Here is a 13,358-nt window from a genome sequence, read left to right on the forward strand (position 1 = left end):
TATATTGGGTGTAGTCATCAAGGATGTGAAGCCAAGGATTCTTTGTATATATACACAACATGTATATGAAACTATCAATCTATGTCTAGACATGTATAATCACTATAAGTTATTTAAACTATTCATTCAATCATATTTGCATTCAATTACCTTTCCCTTGTCTCCAACCGCACTACTAGATCCTAAATCACATTGCTCCGCACTCATGCTGCTTGTGCCCTAAAAAAGTAAAATAAGATATACATGCAAGTTACTACATAATCTAATTAATACCAATATAAATGATGAGCATGTAGGTACAATAAAATACAAACAACTAGGTGCAATAATATATGTACCGTCAAGCTATCAAGGCCAAATGAAATGGCCGACAAGGTGCCCTCCTAAATCTGTCTCAACTCATCCTCAGTCATCAACTGTTAAATACCATGTAAATAAAAATTAGTACTTAATATTATCTAATTTATAAATATTTAATTAAAATATAACATGAATTGTGAAAATACAAATCTTACCACTACATCATCAATGTATGATGACGGTGCCTCCTCACCTCTAGCATGTGAGGACTCCCCAAGGTATCCTCCAGTCTGTGTAATAACATCTGGTGCATCATGCATCTCATGCACCTCATAATCTGCACTGTCCAAAGGATGATCAACGGGTTGTCCTACTGGACCCAAGCATACGTGCCCACACATGACACAACTATGGGGCACGCATATGTGTGGAGCCAAGGATGATGTGTCAACGCCACTGGATGCACCACTACCATCAAGAGTAGGCTGAGCTACTGACGTGGCCTGAGAAACCAAAAGGCTACTCAGAGAGTGAATAGCCGATATGGTCCGTGAAGCCGCCTCACGATTGATATCAGGATGTTGCACTGTAGGTGGGGGATCAACAGGAGGAGGGGGGACATACGGGCCCTGGACTACTCTGACTGCCCCAGGTCTATTTTGGGGCATACCTAAACCTACACCCTGGAAACATTGGATGTCAAAGTAGTTCACATGTTTGTGTAAAACAAACTCAGCATACAATTTTTTTATAAAATAGAAGGGGATATCAAGATTGTTGTTGGGTGGTTTGTCGAAAACCATCCACCAATGATCCCAAAAAAATTTCACAATCCCATCATTTGTGCACCATTTAATAGAAAGTTTTGTTTTTTGGGGATCTATGAGCTGACCAGTACGGGGATTGACAAACAATGAGGCGATTTCAGCTTCGGATATCTCAAGATCCTTGATATCCTTATACGACAAGCCATCTGCATATTTTTCCCTCATAGAATCTAGCCACAAAAGGGCGGCATTGTGCTCCTCAGTCATGGTTTCCATACTTTTTATGATCAACGTGAGAGGATCAAACATTGGGTTTAGACGAGGGATCTTGCGATATACTTCTACAATCCCCCTCAATTCATTCAAAATTTGTGCAATCAAATCCTGAATTGAGGGGGGGTTTGCCAAATGAGGGTTTGGCTATTGCAGTTGTTGTTCATCAATGTTTTCATTGTTATCCCCCATTTTTAACCTAATTGAATGTAAACAATTAAATTTAGTTAACAAACTTAAGCAATTAGGTATTTGATTTAAAAAAACCTAGTTTCCATTAAAAAAACCATATTTTCAATGAAAAATCAAATAAACATTAACAAAAAATACAAAAAATGAATGAAAATGATTCAAAACGATAAAATTCTTACCTCTGAATCCATCTTTTAGCAATTTTTTTGTCAAAAACGGGATATCAGATTGTGATGAAATCACGTGGCTCGTGAGTTAAAAATGACTCACGGACTGCCACTGTCAAAATATAAAAGTCTCAAAAAATCGGATATCCGATTTTTATACTTAAATTATTATATTATATAATACGTATTGTATTATATTATATTATATTATATTATAATATTATATTATATTATATTATATTATATTATAATATTATATTATATAATATTATATTATATTATAATATTATATTATATAATATTATATTATATTATAATATTATAATATAATATAATATAATATTATATTATATTATAATATAATATAATATTATATTATATTATATTATATTATAATATAATATTATATTATATTATAATATAATATTATATTATATTATATTGTATTATAATATAATATAATATTATAATAATATAATATTACATTATTATGTTATATATAATATTATATTATATTATATTATATTATATTATATATAATATAATATAATATAATATAATATTACATTATTATATTATATTATATATATTATTATATAATATATATTATATAATATAATAATAGATTATATATTATATAATATGTAACATATAATATATTTTTTAAATTAAAATTACAAATAAAAATCGGATATCCGATTTGCATAGGTAATTACCAGGCCAAGGTGTACTGACACCCAGGCCAAGCAAAAATTCAACACGGATTTTCGCATTTTTAGGCGAGTGAAGAAGGCTATTTTTTTCACATCACCACTTTTTGGCCCCCCTTGATTCTGCACTAACCCTATTGTGAATCATTTAAGGGAACTCTATTTTGGTAAGACCTAGTACCTAGGGGAAACATTAACGAAATCTTGGATATGGTAACTTGAGCATAGGTATCCTTGAGAGACCGTGTTTGGAGAACTATGTGTGACTTTGACCCCTTTGGAAGCGGTAATGTGGGTGGTCCTTGAGCAAAGGATGCCCATGTGACCTCAAGTTCGTAGGGGTAGGATCTAGGGGGGGAATAACTCTAAGGGTCGGAGTTGTTCCTAACATTTTGACCCTACCTCCCTAGTAGACTTCAAATGAGGCCGATTAGACATTATAAGATTATTAAATATTTAAGAAAATCAAATAAGCATAATATTATGTAATGTGCCATCAAATAGTAAGCTCAAGGAAGTGAACATGGGTTGACTACCATACAGTCGGTAATGGCTTAAGGGTACAAGATGAGATGAGGCCATCTTGTGTTGGTTCTTTATAATTGTATCATGTGTTTGTGAAGTTAAACTAGAGTTATAGGCTTGTCAGTTACTTGATTGTGTTGTACTTATCTATTTGTCTAATATTGTGAATCTTGATGTGTATGAGCCCCCCATAAGAGTGAACCTTTGAGATATTTGTGCAGAGACAAGCAATCATTGGACCGTGCCAATGATCGATGTTTGGGCTACTGCAAGGGATTAGTCAGCAATCACCTGATTCATGGAGGTGATGTTGCCTAGACTACCTTGGACATGATACAATAACAGTTAGCAGGTCAAGTCATTGGACCGTGGCAATGGTGAAGGCCTAGAGCTACTGTTGTATTGTTAGATTAGCTAACACTCACCAGGTTCATGGAAGTGAAGGATTGCTAAGGGCTATTCGGGATTTGATACGGTAATGGTTGCATGGGTAGTTACCTTACCATGCATGTAGCAATAACCAGAGCTAACCATCATATCGAGAGGGTTCACTGGCAGCCACCTAGCATGGGGGTGATCGATGCCAGGTGTTACCCAAGATTGTGAAGAAGATAGCTGACAATACCACTAAGGTCACTAAGTGGTATATGTCGAAAGCTACTTCTTCCTGGATGGATAGACTTGTTGTTAGTGGCCTATAGGTGACTGAAGTCAAAATATATCACCCTGGGTTGGTTCATTGTTTGTGGAAATCCTTGGGATTGAGGACTGACCCACAGTGTAGCATGGCATGCACTGAATCCTCTACCCAAATCCGTTGGTGCTAATGACCAGGGAGAAGAATGGGACCCACGGTGTAGTGCGTAGTGCATTGACATTCCTTCCCTATCTAGAATACACTATGGACAAGAGATAGTTAGCCATTGAGGATGAGTCAATCATATTGTTTCTGCGATGCCTATATGAGCCAGTCACTATTATATTTGATGCTTGAACTTGATTAAATCACTGTTATCTATTGTTGCATGTGCAGGAGCCAATCACTTTTAACTTGTGATGCATGAATATGAACCCGCCACTTATTTGTGAAGCTTGTAAATGAGCCAATCCCTTATATCTTGTGATGTATATATATGAGACAATCACTGTCATCTGTAATGCCTGTATGAGAAAATCACTAATGTTTATGTGATCTATGTGTGAGCTACTCATTAGGTATGTGATGTATACTAGAGATAACCATCATGTGAACTTGTAATGTCTAGGAAATATTTCCTTGTGTATACGTGATTGAGATAATCATCGAGTGTAGGAGATGTGATATGACCCTTGTGTATATATGTCCACATTAAACACCAATTATTAGGTACTCTTGGTTATGGAACCAACACTTGATGGCAATGTGTAGCTCTTCTTACAATGAGGTTAAGTTAATATGTTCACTTAATTAGTTTTCGATTTTTAGAAAGGGATCGAGATCTCATCAAGGGAAGAGAGAAAACTCTTTCTAGATGCTAACTACAAAGCCTCTGACTCCCTCTGAGAAGATACATTGGTTGGATCATCGGAAGTCAATCCATGGGGGATTTGCTTAGTGAACCTGGGTTATATCACCTACGTTCATGGCATATGAAAGAATCCCCCTATTTTCAAAAAATATTGCCCTAAACTCCTTTTTTGTCACCCCCTCCTAATACACAATTGGAATTAAAAGTACCTTTGTTTTTGCCAAATATTGTATTTTTTCATAGCCTAAATTAAAAATCCCCCTATTTTCACCAATAGGAAATAATACCCTCATTTTTAGGATATTGAAGCCCCCAATATGAATTCACATGATATAATATTGCCTGGCTAGTGAAGCCACCATGAGTGAATCCTCGAGGCTTAGGCTTGGGTCTGGAAATGACCCTAATTATGGAAGGCTAATACTTTGATCACAAGTATATAACTATGTCGTGTCATTGGGTTGTCACCACTGTGGTGAATAGAGGAGCATTAGAATTGACACTATAATAAATGGAAGATGATTATTCGATCAATTTTGCAATGGATGCTAAGTGTAATTTAAAAAATAAGTGGTGGTGGAAGGATGGATCTTACATTATTTTATTTATCATCATTTATTATATGTGTTAGTAACATCCTTAGTTCTTGCTCATTTTTTACATATCTTATTTGATTGTCATATCTTAGGATTGACATTTATTTATATGTTTGTACTTCACATGATGTTTTATTCTTTTCCTACCTTTGATTCCTTGCATCCTTTGTTAGCAAAGGTATCTCAACTTTGTTCCTAAATTTTCTAGTATGGCTAGGGGAAGAGCACCAATTACCGCCCATGTTATAATTACTTTTTCACTCCTTGCTTACACAACTCCCCAACTACTAACTTCAAAGAAACCAAAAAAGTGATAGCTAAAAGCCCATTAATAAAATTTACATGTAACAATAGCCACCCATGTTCATTTCCTACCTTTGATTCCTTGCATCCTTTGTTAGCAAAGGTATCTCAACTTTGTTCCTAATTTTTTTGGTATGGCTAGGGGAAGAGAACTAGTTACCTCTCATGTTCTAACTATTGTTCACTCCTTGCTTACACAACCCTCCAACTACTAACTTCAAAGAAACCAAAAAAGTGATTACTAAAAACCTATTAATTAAATTCACATGTACCTATAGCCACCCACTTTACCCATGGTAGTTAGAATTTTTGGACCTTCATGGGAGGAGTTGTGCAACTCTATTAGTACCCATAGTGCATGACTATTGGGGCATTTAAGTATTGGTCATTTTTAAGGTGGTTGCAATGCACGGTAATTGGGGCATCTTTAAGTAGGCATTGAGCAACAGTTAGAAATGAGCACTTTTTGACCCTTGCATGCATAACAAATTCCACAGTGTGCATCGTTACTACCGAGAGTCCAAAACAATAGCTATAAGCAACTAAGTCGCATACGAAAACAATAGAAATAATCATTGAAAGATCTGTGAGTGCGTGAAATTAGCTATAATGCCTACTAATATGCTTCCCCTAAAATCATTGGATACCATTTTCACTTGATCAAAATTCTTTCACATTTTCTAATTGCTTCCCATTTTTTACTTGATTGAAGCCCTATTACTTTACACTTAGTCAAAACTACTTAATCAAGACTACTTACTAGAAGACTTCTTTTTCTTTTTGGTTTTTTTTCACAATTACTAAACTCTTTCTCTTTTTTAAACAAATTTAGCACTTATGTTCATTTCCAAATGCTTGGTGGATGCTTCTCATCAGCTGAAAATTCTGCAAGTGAAGTGCTCGCGCTGAAGAGAGTACACAAAACCAATGTATCATTTAAGTGTCAAAATATATTAGGGGAAAGGACCCAGTAGTCGTGCACCCTAACTTCACGCTTCTCAAAATCCTACTTGGAAATTTCGAATCACTCCGATTTTTTTACAGCAGCTTACTTGGCAAGTCCCCTGCTTATAACTAAGGTTTCAGGGCCACATCATCAAATATGATGCCACATCAGCATGCTTTTTGCCAAGGTGTCCAAAACAGCCCCAAAAAAAAGTGAGACCAATAGGCGTGCATTAGAGACCCCAATAGTTGTGCAGCCGATGTGGCATCACCTGATTGGTTACTTTTTACAATATTAGTACATTTCTTAACAACTATTGGTACATTTCCTAACAACTGTTGGTACATTTCCTAACAAAAATTGATATTTTTTGTTTCAAACAATAGGTTTTATTTGTTCAATTTTTGGAACAAAAGGTATCAACAACCCTCACAACAATTGGAACATGCTCAACTACTGGGTCCTTTCCCCTATGTATCTTTGAACTATCTTATTTTCAACGCAACTATTCTAGCTCCAAAACAGCTCAGTCGTACATCATGTTATTGACTGTTTGGAAAATTGCAACTGTAACTTGCACGATCAACTGTCTAAAATGTCTGACTAACTTTCATGTTATGCACATTCTGTACAAACATACTGTATTTTTTTTTGAAACCAATTTAGCTTCTGCCTTTTCCAGGTCACGTGCTCTTATAGCCTCTGTAAGCGGTTATCTATGTGTTTTTTGTTTTGTCTTCCAGCAGCTGTAGATTTACTGTTGTACTTTCTATAATCGTCATGCTGTAGGTTGCTGTACAGTCATCTTCTGTGACTTTTTTTCTACTTGTCTTATATGTTGTAGCTATTTGTTTCCTGTATTATATTTTACTTTTATCCTATTAAAAAATGTACTAAATTCTCCATCCAATTGTACTCGTGCATACATCTTTAGTATGTTAATTTAGATTCATTCCAGAACCTAAATAAGAAAATACTTGGTGACAGGGTTCTCTTGGCAGTTGGCAGTACCATCCTTACCATTCTAGAGAACAGTTTTACTACAGTATGACGTTTTGTAACATTTTCTGACTTAACTTTGAGTCGGTACAGCGTGCATCAATAATTTCTTTTCTTTTTTTATACAAACAATGACTGCGTGCATCAATAATTGACAGGATGTTTCTCAGAAGAATTAAGGGTTAAGCTAATTTTGTGTATTCATAGATTTTAAATATTTTGACAAAAAATAAAATTGGTTGTCTCTACATGTAATTTAATTGTTTATACTTATTGTTTTGGTTTCTGGGTAGTAATGATGCACACTGTTGGATCTTTTATGCATCTAAGAGTCAAAAAGTACACATTTCAAAATGTCCCTCAATACCTGCTTAAAGATGTCCCAATAATCGTGCACTTAAAATTGCCAATACTTATGTACAAATGGTCCAGTAGTTGCGCATTATGGGTGTCAATAAAGATGTAGAAATGAACCAATAATGATCTAAAAAAGCTAAAAAATAAACAGCTATTGATACATGTAAAATTTCTTAATGAACTTTTAGTTATTTATTTCTGAAGATTTTAAAATTAGTAACTGAAAAATTGAGTGTGTAAGAAGTGAATGGCTATTAGAACATGAACATAACTGATGCTCTTCCCCTTATGAAACAACCGTCTTAAAAGCGAAGATTGTGACCAGAATGTATTCATGAATATCAACTATCACTTCCTGTTCTGTTCTTTTAATGACTACGTAACATTCATACCAAAGTTGAAAACTGGGATTTAGAGAAAATCAACATTACTTAATCATGCAATTCATTACATCACTGATCACTGATAACTTGCTTAAAGTAAAAGCCCGAAAAAATCCATGATAGAAGAAGTTCATCAAATTGAATGTAGGTCTTTTGCCTTCCCACCCTAGGTCTTAACCATATTGAACAAATTCAAATCAAAGAAGCTATGACTTGATTTTGGCAAAATCAATCTTCTTCCCTTCAAGTTTGCCAGAAAAGAAATTCTGCATATACTCTGCACGATTAAATCTTCTGTATAGACAGGGATGCAACTCATCTATGAGCTCGGGAACAGGACCCACTTCTGTTTTCATACTTGGACCACAAAATGTGGCAATGGAGATTCGATCTCTGTCCATGTTTGTGACCGCTCTGTGCTCAATGCTCTTATATATTCCATTGCTTATTACCTAAATGATAACACACAAACCAAACTTACATTTGATATCAATCTGGTGGCATCAAACATTAATCCCCATTTATTAAACAAAAACCTAGGTAATACATCATCAAGAATAGAGAGGGGAAAGTTTTGTTTAATACATGAAATCTTAAATCGAGACAAACATTCACAGCTTAACAATATTTTAGAGGTCCTACACATTGTTTTGGCCTAAACTTAAAATTTATCATCATTATCTCAAGCATGTCCCCAATATTGATAACCAGGGCACCGGGGATGGGTTGAACAGGAATCCATTTGTCATCCTTAGAGATATGTATCCCTACCGTTTCATCATCCTGCAGCAACACTGTCAAACCAGTTGCATCTGAATGAGGGCTTATGCCTAAAACCAGATCTGGTCTTGTGCAGGGTGGGTAGTAATTCATTCGCATTGTCTGTGACATTTTCCCAAACATGTTAATGAAACAGTCTTGTTTCAGCCCAGCATTCTCTGATAAAAGGGAAAGAACTGTATTATCAAGCTTTTGAATTTCAACAGCATATTGATCCACTGTTTCTCTGCAACAAATGGGAAGCATAATCAGATAAAAAATGAAAATGATAGAAGTCGGATGGATAGAAAATTGAAGCAGATATGCTTCACACATCCATATGAAGCATTTTTTTGAAATGGTCTGAAAAGGGAAATTGAAGAACTAGATATGCTTTACATATCTAGTTCTTAGTAAAAGAGGGACCTAGCAAACCAAAAGAGGGAAAAGAGACTTTATATGATATCAATCCAGTGATATTTTATCAACATGAGATCATTAAAATGATCAACCACAAATATGTAGGTACCTGAAATCTGCTGGGTTCGTTGGCCAAGAATCCATTTTTCTATTCTCTGGAGGTCTAAGTTATCAGAAACGAGAAACGACAATGACAATGTAACGAGAAACGGAATATTTAAAGGTTGCGTATAAAAAACGTATATATATATACATACAAGTTATATATATAATCAAATCTAAATTAATGATAAAAACTAATCAAATTTACCTTGATGTCTGCCCAGTCCAGTATTTGGTCATCTGAGGTTACAAAGGCCTGCCCATAGCCTTCAATCTCTTGCATTTTGTACTTGAGTTTTGCCTCCAAAGGTAGTTGAATGAATTCTCTCATAATTCCCTTCATCCTGTCCAGCAGAGACAGAGGAATTCCATGATTCACAGCCTGTCATGGAGACATATATACCATCTTAGTAAAATAAACAAGATAGAAGAATAGAGATGATATGAAACCCATTACAGGGGTAATTCCACATCACATTGATAAACGACCATATTCTATAAGGAAACTTCAAGCAACAGCAATAGTCTAAGGAAGGAAATATTTTTCTAAAACCTGATTTCTATACATAGAGAGAAAGCCTTTATCCTAGCCTTAGTAAGATAACCCTGTTGTGATTTCTTTGGCTTTACTTGAAGTAATGTAGGAGGGTTATTTAAGCTACAAGATCCTATTTTCAAATTCTCAAGAGCTCTTGATATGTAAACAAATTATTTCTAGCAATTGTTAGTCTATTATATACTCAATTTTGATGTACCCACCTGAAAAAATCCCCATTGCTGGCAAGCGATACCAAGTTTTTCCAATTCCTTTTGTCTGCGGAGATCAGAATCTTTCAAAAGAATGTCCATATCAATTATTGGGATGTCCGAATGATGAGGAGGAAAGGCATTTGGGCGCTCTTTCTCTGATCTGATATATCTTTCAGGAAGGCTTTGAAGATTCTGAGATGCCAATTCCTGAACAACAGGAACTGAAAACCTTTTTGAAGTTCCATCAGAGGGATTAAATAGCAGGGCTGTGTTAAACATGGTAGTTTTTTAATCTAAACAAACCACCTACTTGCTTGTACAGTTCTGAGTTCTAACACATTTTACTCCCAGAAACAGAAACTATATGTACTCATAAACATTCGATGATGGTCGAAAATTCTATCCAATTCTGAACTGTGTAGGCCACTCGTCAAAATACTTGTCGTCTTCAACAAGGCTTACATGGATATTTATTTCTGCCATCACATTGCACCTATGAGAAGATTCTAAGATGTTAATGTAGATTTTTTAATTTAAAAATAACACTCCTGAGGGATTGGGAGCAGTGGAAGTGTTTAAGTAGCTGCTATAATTATTATTCGCAATGTTCAAATAACAAAATATTATTTATTTTAAATAAGAATAATAAAAATTTGTTTTATCTTAGTTATTATTATATAAGAAGTGCAGGACACTATTAATTTTTAGTCTTTTTCAAATAAAAAATATTCTATTATAGTTGAAAAGTGAAAAGTGAAAAGTGCATATCTTACATTTATTTCCTTTGTTTTTACATTATTTCGTAGGGGTGTCTTTTGTACTTTGTTTTAGATAAGATTTTTATTGATTTGACATTCTTGTTGACCTCAAACTCAATATGATCATAAAAAACAAAACATACATTTAACCAGGTTAAGATAACCATGTTAAGATAGTTTGTTACCATCAAATCACACATTTCTCTCATGTTCAAATTTGCAAGTGTAGACTTGATCCGACTTGATCCAAGTCAATTTCAAAACATAGATTCCAACACATGTTCAAATTTTTAATTTGATAGTAAGATCAAGCCGACCACCTTTCAACTAGTATTTATTCATCATTTCTCATGTCAAAGCATCCAAATTAAGGTACCAAAGCCAAGTATAAAGGGTGTTGCCTCTAGGTCATTATCTATCAATCATCTAGGAACTGTCCATCATCAAAAAAACTCCCTCTACATATATTCACTACAAGGGTTTAGGTCACCTTTATCATTCAAATTTACACATGATCCACATCAATTCCAACATTAACACGCAGTAAAATCGTATCTCTTCCACAAGGTCATTACAATATGCATTGTATCATATTGTATTGCCTCAACTCTCAAGTGTCAATCACCTAAAATCATTATATCAACAACCACATCCTTTGTATTTGTTAATAGTATGTTTTATAATTCTTTCCAAAATATTTAACTTAATAATAATATATTTCCAAAATGAAGCTTCTTAAATAGCAAACTCTAAACAGTTTTCATCAACACCACTATGCTTTCAAATTATAGATGTTGATACACGTGAATCTTTGTTTTGTAAGTGCTAAAGATGATAAGATTAAAAGGTGAAAGCTATAGTGAAAGATCAATTCTGTGATCAAAGGAAAACTATATAAATATAGAATTGATCTCAAATAATTTCTAAGAACGTCAAATTCATGTTTTCTAGTGCCCCTTCCACTTACAACATTAACTAACTAGTCAATAAAAAATAAATAAATGGTAAACTAAATTCAATGAATACATGAAATGTTGGTTATACATTATCTTAAATAGTCTAATTCAATTTGTGATATTATCTTAAATCCACCCTAGATATCCAATGACATTTTCCAAATGTATTGGAGATACATGAACAATACTTAAGATTGCAATATAATGGACAACATGATATTAATAATAAATATATAACATTTTCCACTAAATTCATTTCATTGATGTCAAAAATAAAATAATAATAAGATATTAATAACTTCTTTGGAAGGAGAAACATACAATGTAAAAATAATGGCTCACAATTAAAACACCATGGGTGGAGCCCATCTCAGATGCACGATAGGTTTGGAGATAGATAGTCTAGCAAAGAGTGAATGGAGGCAAGGACATATCCTACCATATGGATGGAAATTGGATTAGCACAGGAAAAATAATTTCGATTATCAAAACAAAACTAGATACTAGTCTTTCTATGATGGAAAGCATAGATAATATGCAACTTACACATAGATTTCGCTCTTAAGAGGAAATCAATTACTAGATTGGATCATATAGCATTGATCATCTTTCTATAAGACTATATTTTCTTTTGTTCTTCTATATATTTTACCATGGTTCTCTAATGGATGGGTGTTGGAATATGATTAGGCTACATTATTTTATATGTTTTCTTCTTCTACTATATGCTAGTTCTAAAATTTTATTTTTTCTATTGCATTCAAGAATAAATTCTTGAGAGTAAAGTCAATCAAGTTTGTAGTGAAGTTAGTGAATAGTATCTAGTTTTGTGATACTTACGAGAAAGTGTGGAGTAATTCATTTTGAATAGTAGTGTTAGGGGGCTTGAGTAATGAAATTCTTGTGTGTTTATGGGCATTATGAGTAGCATTGATAAACGAGGAAGTTTGGTCAATACTCTTTATGTTGTCATCTCCAATTAGGATTTCCATTCTTGTCCATGGGCAAAGTGACTCATGTAATGGTTAGTTCTATGAATCAAAATGAGACTTTGAATTGTAAGTATATTTAATGCTTTGGCTCTATCAAATTGGGCCTTACAAAAGCATTAAACTTGTTAGCATTTAGTAAGAAATTTCAAAAATAAAATGCTAGTACTATTGGTTTTATAAAATCAATTGTTTATATATTTATTTTTATAATTTAATGTGCATTATCAATGAAATCAGACAACTTCAATCTTAATTTCATTAAGGAAGGGCAGTCTAAAATGAAAATTCAAAGAAAAATATGTTAAGTAGAAAATTAATTGGAGGATGGAGGCATAAGAGGTTGGATGACATTTAACAATCTCTTATAAATCATTAGTGAGAAGACCCTAAAATTACATTAATGACAATTTTTTTTATTCTTCATCAACTAAATTCAAGGGTTAACTTTTAGTGGAGTGGCAGATACCTATGCTAATATTAAAGATCAAGTGGGAATAGTCAACAACAGTGGTTACAATTGAAGACATTATAAATATTAACTTTCTAAGTTTGAAAAGAGGAGAATGTAGATAACAATAGTGTTGTAAATATTATA

General features: G+C 33.7%; 1 protein-coding gene across 4 annotated transcripts; it reads right to left on the minus strand.

Moving 5' to 3' along the window:
* Positions 1-7,945: 7,945 nt before the first annotated feature.
* On the minus strand, positions 7,946-10,510 carry LOC131032859 (protein SRG1). Of its 4 annotated transcripts, none has more exons than XR_009103522.2 (5): positions 10,067-10,506; positions 9,516-9,689; positions 9,315-9,360; positions 8,798-9,032; positions 7,946-8,478 (listed from the first exon to the last, which is right to left on the minus strand). XR_009103522.2 is itself a non-coding variant. In XM_057963941.2 (5 exons), the coding sequence occupies exons 2-5, from the start codon at positions 9,545-9,547 to the stop codon at positions 8,233-8,235; spliced, it is 567 nt and encodes a 188-aa protein (XP_057819924.1). In that variant the 5' UTR covers positions 9,548-9,689; positions 10,067-10,510; the 3' UTR covers positions 7,946-8,232. The 4 variants fall into 4 exon arrangements, 3 of the variants coding, with proteins under 3 accessions (XP_057819924.1, XP_059077665.1, XP_057819923.2); XM_057963941.2 differs by having other exon boundaries at positions 9,315-9,368; positions 10,067-10,510; XM_059221682.1 differs by lacking the exon at positions 9,315-9,360 and having other exon boundaries at positions 10,067-10,510.
* Positions 10,511-13,358: the final 2,848 nt, after the last annotated feature.

The sequence above is a fragment of the Cryptomeria japonica genome, chromosome 5 (genome assembly GCF_030272615.1).
Source record: "Cryptomeria japonica chromosome 5, Sugi_1.0, whole genome shotgun sequence".
Classification (NCBI taxonomy): domain Eukaryota; kingdom Viridiplantae; phylum Streptophyta; class Pinopsida; order Cupressales; family Cupressaceae; genus Cryptomeria; species Cryptomeria japonica.

Bases quoted from the DNA above. Each gene is read 5' to 3' on its own strand.
- LOC131032859 (XM_057963940.2), bottom strand. From the start codon at position 10,336: ATGTTTAACACAGCCCTGCTATTTAATCCCTCTGATGGAACTTCAAAA. The intron at 9,690-10,066 runs GTGGGTACATCA...TCTCCATGACAG, and splicing joins AGCAATGGGGATTTTTTCAG to GCTGTGAATCATGGAATTCC. The intron at 8,479-9,515 runs GTAAATTTGATT...GTTATCATTTAG, and splicing joins TGGACTGGGCAGACATCAAG to GTAATAAGCAATGGAATATA.